Below are 25,965 nucleotides of genomic sequence, written 5' to 3' on the forward strand. Positions count from 1 at the left end.
AATGGCACAAATACCGCAATAAATATTAAACGAAATCTTTTCCTTGATTGTAATTAAATAAACGTAACGTTATAAATACAAAATTAATTAAAAATAACCATATAAACTTAATGTTTTTATAGTAGTAATAGTTTTATTAATTAATGATTATGATTGAAGTTATTCATTAATCGCAAGTGGTTGCGAGTGAAAGTTGCAACATATGCATTGCCTTCCCTTGAAGCAACAATACGTAACATCGGGCCAACATCGGGCCGATATTAACATACTTGTGACAAGTTTTTTGTCAATAGAAAATGAAACATTAATGTTTATGTAAAGATGTACAAGCATTCAAATGTAAACCGTATTGTATCATTACAAAAATAAACTTTCAGTCATTATGCCGATATTGGTCCGATGTCAGGCTGATATCGGCAAACATTGGCCGATATGCCGCTTTTCAGCCGACATCGGCCCGATATGGTCATTTTTGCTGGGTTCATAACTTCTCCGTTGGCATTCGGGAACAGTAATTCAAGAGAGTCAGGCAGACAATTCACCCTTGATACATGAAGAGACATATCTCGAGCCACGAAACAGGAAGTATACTTCACTTCTATCGATGATAAGTCTGCGTTTGAATGGGTCACATTAAAACAATACTCGCTGAAATGTGTTGAATTTCAGTGGGAAAGTCGTTATTACTGTTTTGCAACGCTTCCTTTTGGATTCAAACTATCATCACACATATATCACACTTCGACGTCATAGCCAACTGTTTATATTGGGAAAGCGTTCAATAGTTCTATGTTCTAATATATTGATAACAGGTTAGTTGAAGAAGTGAAAACTTAATTTACTTAGCATTATATGGTTTCTGAAAAATACCGTGAGGGCTCTACTATTTTAGTGCGATAGCATCGCTAATTTGCATTATAAAACAAGTTTCTATGATCATTGTACATACATCCGATTTAATCTGTTAACATCTGGCAATTGTTAATTTCACAGCAAACGTTCGTGGAAGTTCACGAAATTTGATAGCGATTGCCAGATAGAGCGTTAGCCCGTGTTATATCATTACAGAATGTCTGTTGCATAATTGCACTCGTTTGTTTCGTCCATTGGGGAGATTTAAATGTAATTTTGGTTCATTGATAAACATATGTGAGGAAGTACTTGTAAGCTTTTCACAGGTTAAACATTACTGTGAGTAATTGCTTTAGTTTTGATATTTTAAGAGATATGCATTTGACAAAAGGGGACGGAATAAGCATCCATAAGTATGAAACAGACAACATCCTTACTTATTACGTAAAATTAGTAGGAATAGGGAATTAAAGTTAGTTGAATTTGACTGGTCACTAGAAACTAACATTATTCTTTCTTGGCATACAGTTTTATGATCATACCAACATAAACGTAGGCATGTTTAAGCATTTGGTGACTTGCAATCGTGATGCAAACAAATCCAATGTATCGTTTTCTATAAACTTGAACCAATTATGTTAACGAGTATGAGTTTACTGCCAGAAATACAAAGAGACAATATGCTTTTAAAATGACATCCTTGTGCCCGTATCTCTGTGTTTTGCAGAGTGAAGACTCGGCCGATATACATAAATCTACTATAACATTTGGAGATTGCAAGCTTCACCTCAAAATGACAATCAATTTTACCCGTATTGTGGCAATGAATTGAACAATAATGATCGAGTTATTGAATATTTTGACAACCATTGTATGTTACAGGCCATTAATTCCCGAAGCCCGATGTTAGGAAATATTTCGTATATCAAGAGAAAAACGGACGTACACAGTTACACCACGAGGAATGTCATTTTCGTTGGGAACATTGTGAACAGAAATGCGCGTGTATTATAACCATGGCAGATAAAACGTCCGATAGTTCATGAGGATTAGCAAAGGCCATGTTTCGGGGTGCAAAGAGACCTAACGAATTAAATCCTGAAATTTCAAATCAAAATCCCTCTTCGACAGGTGTTCTCAAACAAGACATTAAAGCTATGGCTGTAGAACAGGCTCCTAACGATGTTGTCCACGAACAGGCCTATGTTGTCCGCAAACAGCCTGTTCCTTTAATATACGACACTTAAGGGTCACTTTGTAGGCATTTGCTATATTTAATATTCGATAGAAAAAGATGTCATAACAAAACAATACTGTTTAAGGATATACCATATTTTACATTCATACTTCATTCAGGTGATAAAGCCAATGGTTTAGGTCTATTGAGGCTGTAAAACAAATTCATATTGTCACAAGGTCAAAGTTTATTCATACGGACAATTGCCGGTAAAACGTTTTAATTAGGTAACCCTAAACCTTTGCAATTTTCTTATGAGGACATGTGCACTGTTTCGACTTTATAGGTTGATGTTACGTTATCATAAAAATAGGTGTCAGGCTAGACACTGATATTTTATTTAGAACAAAAAGTTTCATCACTAGGCAATCTGTTTCGGCATGTCTGATTACTGACAGTTTAAAATCACACAGGAAAGCAATACATATATGGTAAATGGAGAAAGCGCTCGTAGCGGACACAGCGGTTTGTCCATTACATTGCGGTTGTTACGAGATAATGACATAAACCAAAACATAGGATAGGCGTTGGAAAGTATATTAAATCATTATGCTACCATAGCCCACCTTTCTCGCCAGCAGGCGTCGCCAGCTCATTATCTCGGGCCATGTATAGAAGTAAAAATGTCCATTAATCGACATTGGAGAAGGTCTCCCAGGAACAGTTACACATAATTGATTTACCACAATTAACTATTGAAGAAAGCGTTTGAGCTAATTATTGTAGAGCTTACATCTTAAAGTATACTTTAATCATATTGTTTCTTTATATAATTTATATTTGACTTTATATTTCAGAATTTCTGCCAATTATTGGATAGTTCGAATATCTACAAAGAAGATGACAGTTTTCTTTATGCAAAACTTATGTGAGGGTCGCTGGAAGGAGCTTGACATAATATACTATTTCAAGTGGCCTTCCGATGCATGAACTGATAAGCTGATAAGCTCAAGGGACCATTATACCACTGAAGTTGTTCGCTAACGTGGATATAGCATGCCCGAATTGTTTGCAATTTAGTTATAGGACGGTATGATAATAGTGATTATAAAATCAATAAAACATAAAAGTAAGGCATGTTAGATGACAGTATGGAAGACCAATCATGACCGGCTAGTCAGGAGCCCCTAGATTGTAGCGTTTTTTATTCCGTACATAGTATTACGGCTAGAAGATTTTTCGTAAATGGTTATATTTAAGGATGAATATAAAATAAGTAAATGTTTATATCAGCCCTTCAGTGTTTTTCACTAACCATAATAGTTTCCTTAAAGCAATACTTATATGTGAGCGACGGGGACGGAGCTTAAAATAACATACTATATCTGATGCAAACAGTCGATTTTCAAATATCCATCATTAAAATATGTTAAAATATATACCATATATCAATTAGTGATAAGTTCATTTGTATGTTCACAATTATACGGCTACGTCCGTGAAAATTTAGGATTGTTTTTATTTTTTATAAAAGGCACAATTACGAAACCGTTGTTGTCAAATCCCATGCAATATATGAGATACTGGTCGAAGATAGTACTTCCACAGAAAATCATTTTCTTTCTGTCTTTGAAGAAAATATGGGCTAATTAGGTCTACCTTTGTAGATGGGCTGTTGTATGTTCATACTTCAGATATTTGCTGATAACATTATAGTATCAAATTTTATAGTAGAATCCACGTCGAAAATAATACTTACATTGGACGTCTAGATGAAATGTTGCAGTGTCGTATTTCACTGTCGTCGTTGATCTCAATGTTGGCCGAAGAACACTCGACACATTGCACGTGTAACTGGCCTCATCACTGCGCTGTACGTTTGGAATAATCAAGTTATGTGTATTCTGTTTCGTCCAGGGTGCGATGGTTGCGGATCTTGTCCACTCGAATGACACAGAGGGGGGATTTCCAGGTTCATACAAACATGGATATTCAAATTTTTCCCCTCGAACTGTACTGACGTCTCGCAAAGTCCTCATTTTCGGGCCATCTAAAAACACACAACAATGCATAAATAACAATTAAATTCGGAAGAGTACAAACCCCTGGATACAATGAAATACTTTTCATCATATGAACTATATCTTCCTGCATTGCATTATTATTGGACTATGGACACAGCTATAAATGTATGGTCATACACATAAAATTGGCAATCTAACCTTGAAACGATCAAATTCTAATACAATGAAAATCAATTGACGATACGTTAACCAACGTATCAAAAGTGCCGAAGGTCAATTAACATGTTAACAAATCTTAAGTAGTCAAAGCAGCAAATATTTTAAGACAGTATTACAAGTGCAGACTTAAAAAACATTAAGTAAAACATGGCAAATATTTATTTGTTGTGTTCAACCGGTGATCCACTCGGAAAACTCGGTATATTGTGGAACGGTTATGCAAACAAAAGAACGTACTTACACATGACTTTTACCGTGATAGTTGTCATATTCACCCCGTTCTGAAAACTGCCGAAAGAAGATATCATTCTGTTTTGCACGGTGCACGTGTAGTCCCCGTCGTCTGTGCTATGCAAAAAGTTCGCTACTCGCAATGTACTGATACCACTAGACCCACGTGGGTACGTCCAGCTGTAGCTGCTCGCCGGGTTGCTGTCAGTGCTGCAGTTGAACACCTTGCTATTGCCTTTGATGATATTCACCGTGCCTTGAACTGCCGTACCATTTACACGTAATGTTGGCACAGAAGGTGGGTCTGAATTTAATAATAAAATCTTACAAAATTCAATACTTAATTGCATCAGCGACATACAATATGTGCATATAACGATTATTTCGATATTTTATCAAACTTACTCCTTGAAGTTTGAGTCGTACAAAAACCTATGTATGTATGATTGTGTACGTGTAAATGAAGAGCTCTTAATAATTTACTCAGAAGGACGTTGATGCATGGCAATATTAAAATCCTCTTCGTAACGGATAAATGTTACATGTGTCAATACATTTGCTACATATGTATTCATGTCGATGCATTTATTCCTAAAATTACTAGTCAACATTTGTAACCCACGGCAATTTGTAAGATTATGGTCTGTTTTATAGGTGGTGCCCTTTAACACGATCGTAGTTACATGTCTGGATGCTAGACTATACCCTGTAGTTTCCAATATACATTTGCGTTATATGTATGTCCATAAATTAAGGCGGATTGTTAAACTTTATAGCATTTAAACATACTCAGAGAATGAACAAGATTTTAAAGTTATTCAAAGAAGCTAAATAAACTTTTTGAGATAATTTTCCTTTGTTTGCTTCTTTATTTGAGTGATTTATTTACTAGGTCAATTTAATATTGCAGTTCTAGTGCCCTGTGAACGAATGACCATAACTCAACTAACCTATGCTTTGATACAAGATTGCTATCACATAAACGCAGAAGTGTTCGGTAATTGAAAATATATATACCTAAACCAGGTTGAAAATGTTTTAACTACAGTGGCATTTATTCTACCCTTCAACCTTACGAAAAAGAGGATATTGTAAAAAATATCAAAATGCAGATGTATTACCGAGGAAAAGAATTGGAATATATAGTCGTAATGAAGTGTAATGAGTTACATTTAGTGTGTAAATAGAAAGAAGAAAGATCTTTTTATATCTGAAGAATAGTCATTTGGTCATTGCAATGCCTTGAAGTGTCTCCAAATTCACTTATGTAGCACATAAATGATTTCAGCGGTCAGATAACTTGTTTAGTGCGGTGCTCAGTATAGTGAATCGAACTATGTTAATCAATGTAGGTTGTGTCTTTTGTCTGATACGCACCATATAACTATTTATTAGATGAACTCAATTTAAGTTTTTAAAGAGGCTAAACAGAGTCATATATTAAAACCTTATAATAAGGTGGACAAACCTACAATTTGCATTGTTTTCTTAGTGTATATTCACTATAGGTGAGATCAGGAAAATGCAAATTAAACACGACCTTAGACCCTGTTGATATATAGGTAAAACATAATCAAATGACTTACATGACCATATACATATTTTATGACTTCATTTGTCAAATTATGAACTATTTACTGTTTCTGTGAAGCTAAAACATTTTTAGGCATATATCGACTCCTTTTATACGCATGATGCAAGCATGCAACTGGTAGTTTGTCAACGTGTGTCGTTTAAATATTAGAATTTTACGCTAGCAGACAATTTGAAGGCACCTCTAAAATATATCTTTCTTGTGTATAATCTACTAGGATAATATTTGCTGTGAAAATATTCTGCAAAGGACATACTTTTTAACTCTTCGTTTAGATGCTCTACATAAGTTTAGGTCAAATGCTACAAGTCAAATAATCAAATTCAAATATAAACCCCTTCTAAAGGCACAGTGAAAGGGCCAAAACGTCACTGAACTAGTGCCACAATCAAACACCACACACATTCCTCATTCGATGCACTAGCCAAGGGCCAAAACGTCACTAAACTAGTGTCACAATCGAACACCACACACATTCCTCGTTGGATGCACTAGCCAAGGGCCCAAACGTCACTGAACTAGTGCCACAATCTAATACCACACACATACCTCATTCGATGCACTAGCCAAGGGCCAAAACGTCACTGAACTACTGCCACAATCGAACACCACACACATACCTCATTCGACGCTCTAGCCAAGGGCCAAAACGTCACTGAACTAATGCCACAATCGAACACCACACACATACCTCATTCGACGCACTAGCCAAGGGCCAAAACGTCACTGAACTAGTGTCACAATCGAACACCACACACATACCTCATTCGACGCACTAGCCAAGGGCCAAAACGTCACTGAACTAGTGCCACAATCGAACACCACACACATACCTCATTCGATGCACTAGCCAAGGGCCAAAACATCACTGAACTAGTGCCACAATCGAACACCACACACATACCTCATTCAGTGCAATAGACAAGGGCCACAACGTCACTGAACTAGTGCCACAATCGAACACCACACGCATACCTCATTCGATGCACTTGCCAAGGGCCAAAACGTCACTGAACTAGTTCCACAGTCGAACACCACACGCATACCTCATTCGACGCACTAGCCAAGGGCCAAAATGTCACTGAACTAGTGCCACAGTCGAACACCACACGCATACCTCTTTCGACGCTCTAGCCAAGGGCCAAAACGTCACTGAACTAGTGCCACAATCGAACACCACACACATACCTCATTCGACACACTAGCCAAGGGCCAAAACGTCACTGAACTAGTGCCACAATCGAACACCACACACATACCTCATTCGACGCACTAGCCAAGGGCCAAAACGTCACTGAACTAGTGCCACAATCGAACACCACACACATACCTCATTCGACGCACTAGCCAAGGGCCAAAACGTCACTGAACTAGTGCCACAATCGAACACCACACACAAACCTCATTCGACGCACTAGCCAAGGGCCAAAACGTCACTGAACTAGTGCCACAATCGAACACCACACACATACCTCATTCGACGCACTAGCCAAGGGCCAAAATGTCACTGAACTACTGCCACAATCGAACACCACACACATACCTCATTCGATGCACTAGCCAAGGGCCAAAACGTCACTGAACTAGTGCCACAATCGAACACCACACACATATCTCATTCGACGCACTAGCCAAGGGCCAAAACGTCACTGAACTAGTGCCACAATCGAACACCACACACATACCTCATTCGACGCTCTAGCCAAGGGCCAAAACGTCACTGAACTAGTGCCACAATCGAACACCACACACATACCTCACTCGACGCACTAGCCAAGGGCCAAAACGTCACTGAACTAGTGTCACAATCGAACACCACACACGTACCTCATTCGATGCACTAGCCAAGGGCCAAAACGTCACTGAACTAGCGCCACAATCGAACACCACACACATACCTCATTCGATGCACTAGCCAAAGGCCAAAACGTCACTGAACTAGTGCCACAATCGAACACCACACACATACCTCATTAGACGCACTAGCCAAGGGCCCAAACGTCACTGAACTAGTGCCACAATCGAACACGACACACATACCTCATTCGATGCAATAGACAAGGGCCACAACGTCACTGAACTAGTGCCACAATCGAACACCACACGCATACCTCATTCGACGCACTTGCCAAGGGCCAAAACGTCACTGAACTAGTGCTACAGTCGAACACCACACACATACCTCATTCGACGCACTAACCAAGGGCCAAAACGTCACTGAACTAGTGCCACAGTCGAACACCACACGCATACCTCTTTCGACGCTCTAGCCAAGGGCCAAAACGTCACTGAACTAGTGCCACAATCGAACACCACACACATACCTCATTCGACGCACTAGCCAAGGGCCAAAACGTCACTGAACTAGTGCCACAATCGAACACCACACACATACCTCATTCGACGCACTAGCCAAGGGCCAAAACGTCACTGAACTAGTGCCACAATCGAACACCACACACATACCTCATTCGACGCACTAGCCAAGGGCCAAAACGTCACTGAACTAGTGCCACAATCGAACACCACACACATACCTCATTCGACACACTAGCCAAGGGCCAAAACGTCACTGAACTAGTGCCACAATCGAACACCACACACATACCTCATTCGACGCACTAGCCAAGGGCCAAAATGTCACTGAACTAGTGCCACAATCGAACACCACACACATACCTCATTCGACGCACTAGCCAAGGGCCAAAACGTCACTGAACTAGTGCCACAATCGAACACCACACACATATCTCATTCGACGCACTAGCCAAGGGCCAAAACGTCACTGAACTAGTGCCACAATCGAACACCACACACATACCTCATTCGACGCTCTAGCCAAGGGCCAAAACGTCACTGAACTAGTGCCACAATCGAACACCACACACATACCTCACTCGACGCACTAGCCAAGGGCCAAAACGTCACTGAACTAGTGTCACAATCGAACACCACACACGTACCTCATTCGATGCACTAGCCAAGGGCCAAAACGTCACTGAACTAGCGCCACAATCGAACACCACACACATACCTCATTCGATGCACTAGCCAATGGCCAAAACGTCACTGAACTAGTGCCACAATCGAACACCACACACATACCTCATTAGACGCACTAGCCAAGGGCCCAAACGTCACTGAACTAGTGCCACAATCGAACACCACACACATACCTCATTCGATGCACTAGCCAAGGGCCAAAACGTCACTGAACTAGTGCCACAATCGAACACCATTCCATTCAGGTCGCCATATTGGATGGGTATCCAATACTTAAGAAAGCTATGATTACATCCATGCTCTGCCTATTTAGCTAACCCTGTCAATCTGACTATATAACTGAGATTAACATCAGGCCCCAATTTCTAGAAACTTCTTAAGCTTAACAGGCTTAAGTTGCTTATTTCAAACAACCAAAAAACATACTTATTATGACTTTTGATAAATGAAAAATAGTTTATTGTGATAAATGTAACACTAATTGCTATCTAAAGGATTAAAACTTTTAATGGAGTATATAAAACGCGAAATATTAAAAAATGAAAATAGTGGGTTTAGCTTAATTCTGTTATAAGGGACTTAAGAAGTTTCGAGAAATTGGGGCCGAAAGTATACATAAGTGGTGTTAAGAAAGAAATGTCACTGCAGACAGCATTTATAGGTTACAATTGTTAATGAAAGTATGCTGAAAATTGAAGTTATGACATGAAAACTATTGTCATCGGCAAGCACAGACCCCTAGTCTCAACATAATTGAGACTGTTGGGCTTTTTATGAAGAAAAAAACAGTGTCAAAGCAGTGTTACACAACAGGTTGGAAATATGTGTACTAAAACAATGTAATGAGGTCTCGTGGACATATCACCAAATATTAGAAGTGTATATTAGAAATCTGTGAAATCAGTGCTGTTGTTTCTAGTAACGTTCCAGTTTATAAAATATAATATGGCCGCCAATATGAAATTACTTATGCGGCCAGCAGTATGGTAATACGTCACTGTTTTCTTTCTGCTTTATATCTTGAATATACTTAATATGAATCAAATAAGCTTACCATGAACATGTGCTCAATAATTAACAATCATATTCAATTAAACTTGTTGGCATGAACTACTTACACAATACATCGATGGTGAAGAACGTCGAGTTTCGGCCAACTATCGGTTTACCATTACCAGTTGCGTACATACTGTTCATGGCCTCAACGCTGTACGATCCAGCCTGTGTCCTAGTTATGCCGGTAAAGCTCATCGGCAGGTTATAACCCCCTGGTCCAGATAGTATAAATGTGCTCGGCGGCGGTTTACTATCAGCTGTACAGGAGATTGAGAACGTGCTGCCAACAACAACCCTCAACGATGGGGAAACGTTGACGTTGTTCGATGTGCACTCAAGACGGTCCGGTCCGTCTAGAAATAATATGTCGAATATATCCTAAAACACATTTTAGTTTTTATCTATAAAACTCACATCTATATATACTCGTGTAATCGACTGTGTAAATGAGAGGTTATCGATTGGTTTGTAACGTGCATACATACACCAATCATTTCTCATATTAATATTCCGCACGGTTATGGCAATGACGCGAACGATATTGCTTTTATGGTAGTTGGTTCAATGATGCTTCTCACTGAACGGTGCACTTTTGAGGACATTGTTTGTAGTGTAGTGCAAACTTGTGTGCCATAAATTGGTGTTGTAATAGACAGATGGTCGTGTTCATGACTCAATAACATATCTTTCAATTTATATATTTGTGTTATGCTTATCATATTTTAATATATAAATAAATAAACATTATATGTATACATTTAATCATTTACCATAGGCATATATCAATGCGTAATTAAAGCGGTGCATGTCCGTTTATTTATATGTATATATATATGACGAATGTCATAACTCATAACTTGTGTTATAACGAAATACCACCGATGCCACCGTTCTATGTAACGAATTTCTTTAAACGATATATAAACAACTACTTAACTTGGTTGTTAAATTCTTCTCACCTCGATGCAATAATTGCACATATCCTAAATGATGTCTGTGTGGTAAAAAGCTTAAAATTCAAACTATATTTTGCTTTATGTTCTCAAAGCACCTGTTTAGAATTTCTAAAATATATAAGTCTCCGGATTTTTTTTCCTGTGAGTAGAAAAATATTACTTAAATGGTTGTACTTGAAAACAACTCTTAAGTTAAAAGCATATTTACATTTAAAGTTGTGATTTACTCTAACAAATCCTTATTAGTGCATTGAATTTAATCATTTCGAACCAGTCAATCGTGGGAAAACATCACCCCAATGCAGATGCTGTATTATTTCAAGTGTTTGTTTATGAGGTAACCGCCTGGTATTTTCATAAATATCAAAAATCACATCGAAAAGAAAAGATGTTATCTATATGGTAGTAAAGACACTTAACAAATTTATCTGGGAAATGAAAATAAATCATTTTCTTTCATGCTTTACGATGAAATATGGGGTTTTAACAGTGAAATAACAACAGTGAAAATATCAATTTGATATTTTCACTGCAAAATAAGGAGTGAAAATATCAATTTTCAGAACTACTTTTAAAATCCTTTGTTGTTACATGTACTTGCCTTGGTCAAAACAGAACACTGGACTTCAGTAAATTATGTCAAAAAAGGTTAAAAAAGATAAAGAAATATTTTATAAATTTAAATAAATATATAATTGGAAATTAACAACTTACCGTTTATTACCGGTTATCCCGTTTATCAAACATTTTACTGATCTTTGAAGCTGAATGTTCGAACATTTGCTTTCATTCCAAACAAATTACAGACAAAAACAACTGTTCGAACATAAATAAAATTTTATAGCATCGATCAAATGTATTTTGAACTGTTAACCGTAGTACGTAAAATGAGCTTCCTGGAGAATTCACACAACAATTTACAGATAGATATTTTTTACCCCACCCACATCTCAAAATGTGTCAACAAACTAGCATGGCATTTATTCTTCTGGAAAACAAACATTTTAAAGCGAAACAGACTGGTCTCTGACAGTAAGATGACTGTTGATTAACTTACTATAAAAACACGCGTATATGCAGTCTTAAAACTAAGAAGAATGGTTAAAATCCAATGAGTATCCACATTTGTTTTGCTAACACATTTGACCTTCCAAATTTTCATTCTATAAATAGCGGCGTAGTAATTTGGTTAAAATAAAAAGTGTTTTCATTATTTTTTGGAACGTTTGTGCACTAATAATACTTCATTTTTTACTGTTCATAAAGCTTTGCAATAAAAAACGAGCGAATATTAAGCTATAAGAATGAATAGCAGAGAACTATTTCTCAGCAAACCGAAAGTAAAAAAGTTGACAGCTATAATTATGCATGAGAGGCGCCCCACGGGTAGCGGCGTAAAGCCCACCCTTTTCAAAAAAGGGGGTAATTCAGAAATAAATAAAAAACAAATAAAACTCCGAAAATAAGCATAAAAGAAACAGAAAATTTGTTTATTTCAGTGTAAGATCGTATTTAATTTCACTCGTGATCATAAAAAAACTACATTTTCACTCGTGGCTTCGCCACTCGTGAAAATATGTTTTTCTTTGACACTCGTGAAATAAAATACGATCTTACACTGAAATAAACAAATATCCTCTATATATTTACATTTTCAAGACCAATAAAACGAATATAAAACAACTTTACATATCTCATATGAACTGAATAATTATAGCTTGGTAAATAGAATCACTTCGAATATATTTCTGTTCTTCAAAAAGCTTTCACTAAATTGGCACTTACATGAAGCTTTATGGTAGAGTTTAATATACCATGAATTGTTTCGTTTTTAAAGCAAGACTTTTGCATCACACCATTTAAAATACATGCCCCGAAAAGCATAATCAATTAAGAGATTATTATTTATGATTTTTTAATATCAACTTACATAGAATATTGATCTTCTTTGTTCCAGAAGTGAACCACTGTTCCTTGTTTCTTGCACGACAATACACGCCCAGGTCCTGGTCATCTCTCTGGACCTGTAGAGTGAGGGTTCCGTGCGTCACGATCAGATCCCCGTCCGGTGTTGATGACGTATTAGTACCCGAAGTTATTTGTGTGTAGTTTCCGGTAGTAGAGGTTGTGTTTTCTTTGTACCAGACGACGGTGGCTACAGGGTTTCCAGGTGAAGTCTCACACTGGAATGTTCCTGTTGTGTTTGCTATGACGGACACGGGGTTGACAATCGGAGAGGAAATTACTGTCGACGTTATGCCAACTAAAACAAAACATGCAAAACGTGTTAGGGTCACTATGCATTAATCAAGAAACAGATGCTAGAAACAAAAATAATTGCATGTATAATAATCAAAATAGGCGCGTTGAATTAAACCACACATCTCATATGGACCAAGTTTTAGTTAGAACATGTTCCAAATACGTTATATTAAGTCGCATTTTAGGCAGGCGGAGAACAACAGTACGACATCGTATCTGTAATTTTTAACGATTAAGAGTAGTTCCTATACACGATGTCATTGCCTGAAAATAATCTATGATCGTGATAAAACGAATGTGTTTCAGCCACGTGAATGATTGTTTATCGTTTCTGTTCACACCGTTTTATATGAAAGTGCTCTTTTCTCCATTTGTCTTTAAAGTTATTACATACTTTTTCACTTTCATTTTAATTCCCCTTTATCAGTTCATGGTATTTGTCCACCAAAAGTTTGATAAAGGATACCGTGGTCGGTTATTGTTATCCCCTCTGTGATGATGACCTTAAACAAATCGCAGATTTATAAATTCTGCCTGCCTTCCGCTGGTATCAAATTCCAAACTCAACTTTCATGTGTTTCTTTTTACTTATGTATTGGCAGTTCAGAACATTTCATTTTATCTAGAAATTTTTAAGGTTAAAGAATTCGTTTTGTTGTATTTCATTAAAGATGCACTCTTACTCCCAAATAATATTTACCACAATAAATAATATCGTTTTAAATTTCCAAAAAGGATGAATAAAAATAGTCATTATGAAGGATACCGAGTTGAATTTGAAAGAAATGAGCAAAAAACACGGATTTTCTACCTTATGAGACTATAGTAGACCACAGTTAATCTTTAAGCATTCACCAATCATTTAATATTTTAGCGCTTTCCGCTATTAAATTCACGGGTACAATCTTATTATCAGTAGTTTATATTTTCCATATATATGCATTATTTAGTAAGGAGTGTAAGGTTTATCGTCAAAATTTATGTTTGTTATACATGTGTATGTATTGATTTTGAAAAGGAGTGTCACTTTAAAGTTATACCACCAACTAGGAATGAACTCCTTTTGTGGCATTTATTCAATTAATATAAGTATATTGTTTGTACAAATGGAGATAAACATAAGCTTAACTCTCATACCTATTACAAAACTTTAAATTATGCTATCATACTGAATCAAATTGCAAAGCTTTGCATATAAGAATATGCATATGGCATACAATAAAAAATGAATCTGTTTTCTAGCAACAAATTGCACACAAGTTATTCAGTCATATACTTCACACTATAGGAGGGAGTTTTATCAGCCAAAATGCTTAAAATAGATTAACTGGTGAGCTCCTTTCGGACAAACATCTTACGATCTGGCCTATATCCACTTTAGATTTGCATTAGATTTATTATAGATTAGGGGTTTATATTCTAGATATACATGTTTTTTCTTCTTGACAAAAGCATTGTTATCACAATTTTTAAAAGAATGGTACAATGCTGTCGAAGACTTAATGACAAATGTCTTTTGAAACCTTATCCTCTGTTAAATATGACAAACATGACATTTAGTAGCCATATTTTTTTAATAATTAGGACCTATAATAGAACATGGAGACTGCTCGAATCATACAATATTAGTTAAAACATACACTTATATTTCTTTTGAAATTATTTTAAGTGAGCATGAATTCATTTTTCCTTAAATACATTTTGTAATATATACGGTACAACACTGAATGTTATCCTATTTACTTTGCATTGGAAATTGTTAAGAAATTTTATTGATTCAAAATAGGCATATAGAAGGATGTACCTTTATTATTAAATCAGTTTCAGCGTGTGTGTTTTATAGATGTATACTATTTTATAACAATAGATACGGAATAAGTGGGCACTAAGGCTTAACAGGTTGATGTACACTAGAATGGAAGGCTGCCAAATTGAATAACTACAAGCAAACGCATTTATGTATCACGTTTGGAAATTTAAACTGCATGTGTCATTTAATTCCCGCTAGCATTATCTCTACTCAGTCTGAGGAAATTGCCAATTAGTTTTTTTTTCATTTTGAGAAAAGGCCTTATCAGTCCATTAAGTCACCAGGAAATTAAACCATTCAATTAATAATTACCACTTAGCAAGCCACTCTGTCTTTGCTTTGCAGAGTACTTCAGATAATTAAACACAGAGTGCATGTAGTGATATAATGATGATTATAAAATGATTATTATAAAAATTCTTTGAACAATTGAATTTTATAAATTAAAATATCTAAGTATGCAACTGAACAATTTCAATCTAATGTCTGTATATGCATGCTTTTTAAAACTCGTTTATAATCAAAATTCTAAAGATGAAATTAGTGATTTTAACATATATATTTTACAATTCATAAAGCAATCAACGGCATTGCTAAATAAATAATTTTTAATTGACATACAATTTAGGCCGATATCCTTAACCAGCGGTATCTTCTATGATACGTTTGTTCAGTTAGCTGAACAATGAACATCAGAAAATATGTGTCCAGCTTGCTTGACAAATGCTCCCTTGACATAATATGATATTTAACCTTCACAAAATGAATGTTGAGATGGCTTGACCAATGATAGTGAATGTTTTACTACGGTAGATAGTTTAATAACATTCGATATTCAAAAAAACAATACCATGCTGGCATGGCAAAGAAATCAACATTCAGAAAAACAACGTTCAGATTGCTCGCAATGGAGATTGAATGTCAAACATGCTTGAATAATGATATTCGACATTTCTAGGAAAATGTCGACAAACAGCATTCGACACATGTAAAGCTGGCTTTCTTTTATCATTTTTTTCAAAACATAATCGTTTATATACATTAAAGTACATATCGTTCAAATACATAATTTTGCGCTTCATTTGAGTGTCATTATTCCATCCCTCCCTCGGTAAGTCGTCACATTTCGAAAGCCCGAGTTATTTCAATACTATGTAAGCGTGTTATGTGTTATATTGATTAAAAAGGTAAAATTATAAAACATGTAATATGTATTGTAACCATGTGCGATACGTCGTATTATTGCATGCTATTTTAACTGCAGGTATTTGGATTCGTGTTAACAATTTCTATGTATAATGATTATGTTGTATTGTTGTACCTTACTGTTTTCTGAAAGAAAAACTAACAACGTTTACTTTCAAACGCATCGTGTCGGAATGTAATTTGGTTAAGTGATAATAGTAATAGAGAACGGTAACAATACAACAGGTTGAGCTCTAGCATATTCATGAAGGGTCGGGGTTAAGGGGTGAAATGGAACATCCCTGTAAAAGTACATTGCAAAGCTATATACAGTTAATCCCTGCTAAGCTATAGACAGTATTACAATCAATTTGAATAAGGTGAATTAACTTAATTCCGAACAATTGTATTTAAATTATACATTTCCAAAAGCCAAAGCGGGTACACTTTTACATTTGGCATTTACTTCCTGAATGTAGACGAGCTTTAAAGCTGATGTCTCATTGAAATATGGAGAAGGCGGTTAGCAAAGACTTATGATGGAGTACATAGTGTAGTAGATATTTTTACATGTATCATGAAAAATATGTTTCTCTGGTATTTTTTATTACTTTTTTCTTCATAACCACCTAAATGATAATAATATCAGATAGAAGATTGCGGGGCGTTTATAAAAAATATAAGCAATTATATTTTTAAAGAGATAAATATAGTCTTCGTTAAATGGCGCCAATTATGTCAAATGCAGTGACGTCAATATTTTATTATCATTTCCGGTGGGCCCCAAAATGTTATGACGTGACTAGATTTCACCCGGCTTTTTTCGCGCAAAGCTTAAAGGGTAGCATGAAGGAGCTATATTTAGGAAATGTATATGAGTAGGAAAACCCCAAACTCTGACGTTTCATGGTACTTGTACTATAAGCAGAGTAAAGCCTACCCATGTGTGGGAAAATCGATTAATTGATTCCCACTTCCGAAAAACTATATTTCAAGACCATGTAATTTTCTATTTTATTTATTTTGATTTGTTTTTGCTCAACACGTAAAGGTTCCCGTACAGCCAACTAAATAATAGCCTACAAGCTTTTAAAATGTAACTCTCAGCCCGGTCAAAGAAAAGAGTTGGATCAAAATATCTAATTGAACAATTAAGGAACTGTAAGAACACTTCGTGGGTTAAAACTAATTAGTGAAGAATATTTGTGATGCCTGAGTTTACACTGAATCATGCGTAACGACCTTGTTGATATATCAAGCAGATGTTAGTCTTATATAATATAGAAAATATTTGATAATTATTTACCTGACTCACCATTATATTTGTTGTTTTATTAACTAATCTATTAAATATATTTTATTTTACTGTATTCATATTCCAACATGATATATATTCTTAAAATCTAATCGAGTGTATTATTTATTTTCATATTTAATATGCCTAATATGGAGCTACTTTTTATTATAAACAATGTCAACATCTAAGAATGTATGTATGTCAGAGACACTGTGCTTCTTGATTTGTGTCAATTTGAATACTAATAATGTTAACTAATTTTGCAAATCGATTATGAGGTAAAAATACAAAAAAAATAAAGTATATTAAAACAAATATATGTACGGCTAACGCCTACTGATTGCAGTACAATACAGTATCGTATATGACCTTACTTTGCATAAAGTTAAACTTTTTGTTTAATTTAGAAAATATATTTGAATAGCATTACCTTATTGTTGTTGATAAATAAATTCTTACCTGTCACATCAACAGTCAGAATATTAGTATAAGAAAAAGTGCCGTATGTAAATCTACACTTCCACATGTCGCCATTGATGTCCGCCTGAACACTGATAAGAGTACACGTGTACATTGAAATGTTAACACAGTCACACTTCATGTTGGCAGGCATTGTGTAAGTTTTGTCAAAGTCGCATATTCCTTTTGAATTCATTCGCATTGATACTAAAGGTGAGAATTGGTAGTTACTATTGCCACGTGTTTTGTTATACCAGTCTACAAATAGAATATCATGACTTGGTGAGGTACACGTCAGTTTCAAGTTGTCACCCCGAGGCACCGAAGCCCCGTCAGTTCCCGTGCCGTTTCCCGAGATGGTATACGCGGTCGTAACTGTAAGTTGATATAAGCACATCGTTTAACAATTTATTTATTTTTATATTACAAACATTTCTAACAGTAATAAATGCTACGCTTTATGTACTATATGTATATTAAGTATCATATTACACAATATAGTTGTTAAAATGAGTATATACACAAATAAAAACAATTGTCGAGATTAAGTACGCCCACGACCCCACCCCACAATAATTGAAAGCTGTTTAACAATAATACAATACAAACTACACGGACAGGCCAAGTAGTCATAAATTAAAACATTAACCTTTTTTAAAATAACAAGTTAAGGCCCAAATGACATTTTAAGAGGAACACAAATGTTACGTACACGCCATGACCGGTTGCTAAACTTTCTTAAACCGAACTTATAGGGTTAAGTATAAGGATTATACATATTGTTGTTGTAACGTAAGCTATTGTAGTATAAATATTTATGAAAAAAGCTACGGAAACAAGCTCAGTAGCAAAAAATTTAAACATAAACCCGGTTTAGTGGCACTGGGCAAACACCAACAAGAAACATGGAAGAACAGCACAAAACTCCACAAACAGCACAGTGCGTACATACTATATATATAAAAAATAGGTATGTTTATCAAAAATTGTTAGGTACCGCCTTGGAACGGTCAGTAAAATGTAAATTTACTGGGGGGTTTAAACAAGTTTATGTGCGCAAACCTCACTCTTATCCCAACAATCCTTAATAAAGATAAAACGCAAAAGGTAAATCTCATCAAAGTATGCATTAACTTGAGGAAACTTTAAACCTACATTGGATCAGATATGGCTGAGCAACTAGCCATTTATACATTATAATCAAAGAATACAATGTAGTTCAAACCTTATTTATGCAACTGGCCTACGAAACGCTTATTTAATTTATGTCTTCTGATTCTTGACAACTATGAACAACTATATATATATATATATCTATTGCTCTTTTTTTTATAAATATTGGTATAATGAATAATATATAATGTATACAATATTATTGTAGATGCTTGTGTATATATTAAATAAATTGGCAACAGTAGCAAAATTGCTTATTATTTAAAATGGGATGAAAACTTCCAAGTTGCATTGATAAAAATGACAAACGTTTCCGTTTCACTCCTTATATGTTTTACTTGGTCATTAAATAAACTTGACCAATAACGTGTCCGGCAATAACATTTCAAGCTTGTAGAGGCAACGCCTTAGTTCATATCAAAGTTAGCGAAGAAATGGTGACTACGGCTCGTATCAATAATAATCGTAAGAAAAATAAATGTACACAACACGTTTTTCTTTCAATTGAAATTCGCAACATTGTACCCCTTTCTAAAGGCGTCGTCATATATACAGTATATTCTACTGTAACGAATTAGATTCCAGAAGGGGTTAGAACTCTCGACAGAAAAGTCGCAACAACATAGAAATTATGCATTATTGAAAAGTATATATTTGATGTAACAACTGCCACCAGCCAAATACGTATAGAAGGAAAGTATTTGTACCTGAACTTGAATGACAATATAAAACCGTCCACGACATTAAAACACAATGTACGAAAAATCCTGTCCTCATATTTACTGATCAATAAACATCCTCCGAACTGCGTGAATTAATGTGGTTATTCTCAAGCGAATTTAATGCACTCATACGGAAGTTTGAAAGGATGTGCAGTGTCTAGTTAAAATTAAACTTTAATTCTTCCTATTTTTATAGTAAAAACATATTTATATTTGTATCGATATCTTAAATTTCCTAAACAAAGTCTATTTTGAAATTCATTCGTTGTATGATTCACTTTATGTACGAAAATGCAATTGTATGTTTATTTTATTACTGAGAGGTACGACTAGAACTGTAAGTCAAAATGATTCTAACATGGCAAAAAGAAACGCGAACAATACGTTCGCTTTCAATGATGCAATAAATAATATAAGCGGGTGTAATTAAAAAGGCCCCATTTTTATTTTTGAGCTAACATCGAAAGTAAATCATGCAAATTCAATATGAGGAAGCCAATTGAAACTTAACATGTAGTCATTTTATTTAATGCTTTGCAGATTTCATTATTATCCTTTCCCTGCCTTTTTTATCAAAGAAACTATATAAGCGGGGGTAATTAAAAACGCCCCATTTTGATTTTCGAGCTAACACTGATGAAAGTAAAGTAAATCATGCAAATTTGATATGAAGTCAATCTACGGTTTCTCATCGTTTGTGTATAAACTGCAAAATTTTGATGTCAGGTACATAGACAACAACTCCGTTAGATGAAGGATGTAGTATCAGCAAAAGGTTGTCAAAGATATCTTTGTTTCTGGATGCTCAGACTATGTTTACCAATAATTATAAACGTATTTTGTTTTTAAACAGAATTCTAAGTATAATGCTTTTTTAAATGTTAGCGAAAATTAAGTCACCAGGGTACATCTAAATATACCTGGAGCGATTTCATATCGTATCTAATAATACCTCCTATAATGAATATATTATGCATGGATCATTCTGGCCTAAGTATGTGTCACACGGTTCTTAGACTTAAACTAAATCACATTTCGATATGTGAACACACAATTGACAGTTACAAAACCTAGAAAATAAAATCAAGGATGAGTGTAACCGACCCCGACATTGGTTTCTCGTGAGGATTTTTGTTTTCGAAGGAAAATCCCGGTCTTATCAAGCTAGATATTCATGATAATTGATGTACATATATTATAGCATGTACAGAAGTAAGACGTATGAAACGTTAAGTAACTTAATACGTGGGCTGTCCCAGTAAACCGTAGCATATAAATAGGCAAGCAAAACAAATGAAAAAAGGAACATTATTCATTCATTTTTACAGATTTTTATCTCATCGTTAATAGACATACATATCAAATTTCATTTAAAACACATCATTTATTGCCGCACGGCGCTCATTAAGGTATCTGCATCAAACGCATATTCGTTTACGAAAGTGCCTCGGATTCGTCTCCCCTCTTCCCAGGTCCTGGTTCCCGGTTATCTCCCTTGGACTAATCTACTAACTGGGTACCAGTTCCGAAAGATACCACACTCTCCCCCATCCTATTATAAAGGTTGTTGGTACCTGATGCTAGCAGACTTGTGTGACCTCTAGTTGGACCCACATACTTTAAAGGTTTTGAAGCCTTAGACAGCTGGACCCCAGAGAGAACCCTTGAGATACTTGTCGGCATGACTAGAACTGGTCAGGACTATTTTGAGACTTCAGTCAATAGCTCAAACAGTACCGGTCTAATTACAGAGAGACCTCTGTATCATTTTCAGAGCTCCACTACTCATAAGCCAAGCCAGATATATAACTGACATGGCTACTTTGAGGCCTTGGATGATACCTCAAAGAGTACCTGTCTACAGAGAGACCCCTGTATCAGTTACTTATGAGCATCAGTGCTCATCAGCAGCAGTAGGAAGCCTCAGACCGCTGGACCCCACTGAGAGCACCTGAGATATTTGTCGGCATGATTAGAACTGGCAAGACTACCTTGAAATTTCAGACGAAACCTCAAAGGGTATTGATCTAAATAAAGAGAGACCCCTGTATTAGTTACTAACAAACACCAGTTCTCATCAGCCAAGCCAGATAGAGAATTGGCAAGACAACCTTGAGACTTCAGACGAAATAATAAAGACCATTTATCTAAATACAGAGAGACCTCTGTATCAGTTAATAATGAGCACCAGTAATCATCAGACCACTCAGAACTCATGCTTTCCCGCACAGCATATTTACCTTGGCGGATAATTTGCCTAGCAGTTTAAAAATAGGTAATCACAAAATAATCACCAATTGGTATTTATACTTCAAGAGACAGTACGTCTCTTTCCGTATGATATATAAAACTTAAACTCCTACTGATTGAGTTTTGCCTTAGTGGCCTTAACCCCCATATGACCGCCGGTCAATCCATCGTGGACAAGGCGCATAACTTCATTTTTTAGTTCATTTGGTACAACCATCTGCGGTTTCTTTTCTGGAGACTGTCTACGGTAAAGAACACCATCAACTAAGGACAGATTTTCCCAGATGATATCATAGTGCCTTGCCGCCCGGCTCTTGGACGCCATCTCTTCTCTATTTGGTCGGCGCGCCTCTAGCATCCCAGTGTAAACCAGCTCAAGATCACTGTCGCGGGATTGCATGTTGGCGATATCTGCAGCTTGGTAACCATCTAACCAATTGCAAACAGCTCTGGGTTTTGATGGTTCGGTGGATGATGTTGACGGCTTTTCCGCATCGACCGTTCTGACCACCGATATAGCGTCTTGGTCACCAATATCTGGGGGTTCGATAGTTTGGGCCCTTCCGGAAACGAATGATTTCTGGGCAATGATCTCTTCACCTATGACTGGAAAAGGTGGCTCTAAGCGCATAATCTCCGCCCGTCGTTTGCACTTTGAGCATGGACCGCATTTAAGTGGCTCGTCTGTGTCAACCGCGTCGCACGTGCAGTCGCTGGGAACCGGACATCTCGACAACGCGTCACAATGACCTTGAAGACGACCAGGCCTGTACTCAATCTCGAATTGATATGACGCCAATATTTCAAGCCACCTAGCCACCTTACCATTAGGCTCCTTCAGCCTGAATAGCCAAACGAGGGCCTGGTGGTCTGTTCGAACCCGGAACTTCCGGCCTAACAGGTATTGGCGAAAATACTGAACGAAAAAGATGACTGCCAACAACTCCCGCTCTGTTACACAATAGTTGTGCTCCGCTCTGTTCAAACCACGGCTTGCAAAAGCTATAACTCTTTCTCGACCATCTTGTAATTGAGCCAAGACGCCACCTATGCCAGTACCAGAAGCGTCAACATCTAAGATAAATTGTCCAGCATCATTACGAGGGTAACCCATAATATCGGGACTTGTCAAGCACTGCTTCAGTGTGGCGAAAGCCTGTTCACAATCATCGCTCCATACAAATGGTTTGTCGATTTTTGTCAGTTCGGTCAAGGGATGGACGATCTTTGCAAAAAATTTCACAAAGCGGCGGTAATAAGACCCAGTGGCTACAAATTGTTTCACTTGTTTAGCGTTGACTTGATGCGGCCAAGCTAGAATTTTGGCCACATTAGTCCGGTCTGGACGCAAACCCTCAGCAGAGACCACATGTCCAAGAAATGTTACTTCCGCCTGCAATAGCTGACACTTCTCCGGCTTTAACTTCAGTCCGACTGCTACAATGTGGTCTAAAACTTCTGCTGTTCTGGTCATATGCTCATCAAAACTGCGGCCAAAGACGATGATGTCATCTATGTATACCAGACAAGTGACCCACTGGAGCCCTTGCAGCGCGAGCTCCATAACACGCTGAAAAGTCCCACTTTCATTATTGAGCCCGAATGGCATACGTACCATCTCGTAGTGTCCGTATTTGCAGCAAAATGCTGTTTTCGGGATGTCCTCCTTTTTACTGGTATTTGAAAATAACCACTTGTAAGGTCAAAACTACTAAATATGTTGGAACCCGCAACCGCGTCGAGACAGTCCTGAATTCTAGGTAAAGGAAAGCCGTCTGGTTTCACTAGCTCATTGACCTTTCTATAGTCTACACATGGTCGTATTGCGCCTGATTTCTTCTTGACAAGGACAATAGGTGAGGCCCAAGGGGAAGTGATTTTGCGTATTACACCCTTCTGGAGTAAATCTTCAACCGCCTTTTTCTCTTCATCAGCATGTGCAATTGAAACTCGTCTGGGCCGCTGTTTTACTGGCGGGGCCTCACCTGTGTTGATAGAGTGCTCTGCTAAATCGGTGAGACCCAAGTCCCATTCATGTTTAGAAAACGCGCCCCCGTACTTCACTAAAAAAACCTGACAATATCTCTTGTTCGCGCTGACTTCTGCCTGTCGCTGACCGCTCAAACAGAGATTTCAAGTGATCAGGAACCTTAGCAACTTCACCCCGCATATCCCTACATACTGGCTGCTCATCGGTCGCGCTTCTCATCTGCACCCTTCGGACCCGGTCCGCATTACTTTCCTCCTTCGCATCTTCCTTAGGAGCCAAAACGCTTACTACACGCTCTACTCGCTCAGCCATCCCTATCTCTGTATCCTGTTTAAGAGTTGTCGCAGTAAGGAATGGGTTAAGTATTCTCACCTTACATGTAGTGGAGCGTTGATGTTAACGAGGGTAGATGCCATCAAAAGCGGGTACCTTGTCTTGAACGATTCTGTGGCTTCCACAATGTAGTTTGCCTCCTCGTCCAGGTCATCCTCCTCTATCCTCTCAACAAAGACATCAACCCGGCTTCAGACTGCGCTGGCAAACAAATGTCCTCCGCCACTACCACTTTCCTCACCTTTTGTAGATTACCTTTCCGCAAGCACGGTATCTCACACCCATTTAGCAAAATAAGGTCTTTGCTTAGAAGTAGGTCAGCCGGGCCACCGTCACCGCCAACCAACACGTCGTAACCAAGAAGCGCCTCGTCTTCTATCTCCGCCACTGCGAGCTCTTTCTCCATACCTAGTGGTCCCAAGGTAACCCTAAACGTACCTTTACCCCACTCCCGAATAGGAGCACCGCCCGCCCGGAAGAAGAGTAGACCCCCTCAACACCGGTCGTTCTTTGTCACTTATCTTGTTATACAACCGATGCGATACAAGTGTTCTCGTCGCCCCGGTGTCTGCAGTGAAGGTAACTGGAACACCATTCACCTCGCCCCGTATGTATATACCATCGCCAAGGTCCGCATGTGTCTCTCCGCTCTTTAGGACCCCCGCCTGCGTGCTTGCATTATCTACAAAAATATGGCCTTTGACTACAATGTTCTCACTTAACTGGACCCCCCTCTGCCGCGAGAGACGGTCCCTGCCTGTTAAAGCCCCGCTTTCTTATTTCTCGGTATTCATACCGCTCTTTTCCTGCTTCACCACGCGTTTGTTTATGCACTCCCTGGCGTAATGGCCTCGCTCGTGACAATTGAAGCACTCAACGTTGTTCATTCTCCTCTGTGGCCGATTTTGCCTCGAAGCCTGTTCTAAATGTTCAACACGTTGCAACAGTCGTTCTAGAAGCTGTTGCTGGTTGTCGGGTGACGCGGGTTTGCTCTCATCCTTCCGTTTTTGTCGGGGCTTGAGATCGCAATGTCTTCACGTCCGCCGTTCGTCGTAACTGCTCTTCACTCTCACCCCCTAGCTCTTCAACGTCAATATCAACATCAAAAGTGCGTCGGGCTGCATTTCTGCCCCTATCACCCCTCACTCCAGCCTTCATCTGTATCCAGCTCACCACGTGGAACACGGCCTCATCTATATTACGCGGCTCCTTGTTAAACTCTACGGCAAACCTAGCTTTGATCTTGCAGACCGTCGAAGAATCGCCTGGTGAGATCTTCGTCCCGTGTACGTCTGTCCTTATGCCGATGGGCTTTGTCGTAAAGACGCTTTAACTCGGACGCGAAATCTTCAGCGGTCTCACCATGTTTTTG

General features: G+C 37.5%; 1 protein-coding gene across 1 annotated transcript in view; it reads right to left on the reverse strand.

Annotated features, from left to right (window-relative positions):
• LOC128219109 (nephrin-like) overlaps positions 1–20,093 on the reverse strand; it is a 35,911-nt gene extending 15,818 nt beyond the window's left edge. Inside the window, exons 1-6 of the mRNA XM_052926930.1 lie at positions 20,006–20,093; positions 18,126–18,500; positions 13,043–13,375; positions 10,219–10,509; positions 4,514–4,807; positions 3,789–4,079 (exon numbers count right to left, since the gene is read on the reverse strand). Of these exons, the coding sequence (XP_052782890.1) occupies positions 3,789–4,079; positions 4,514–4,807; positions 10,219–10,509; positions 13,043–13,375; positions 18,126–18,500; positions 20,006–20,075 (1,654 nt within the window). The 5' untranslated portion in view covers positions 20,076–20,093. The remainder of the gene's footprint in view (positions 1–3,788; positions 4,080–4,513; positions 4,808–10,218; positions 10,510–13,042; positions 13,376–18,125; positions 18,501–20,005) is intronic.
• Positions 20,094–25,965: the final 5,872 nt, after the last annotated feature.

This window comes from Mya arenaria, chromosome 15 (assembly GCF_026914265.1).
Source record: "Mya arenaria isolate MELC-2E11 chromosome 15, ASM2691426v1".
Lineage (NCBI taxonomy): Eukaryota > Metazoa > Mollusca > Bivalvia > Myida > Myidae > Mya > Mya arenaria.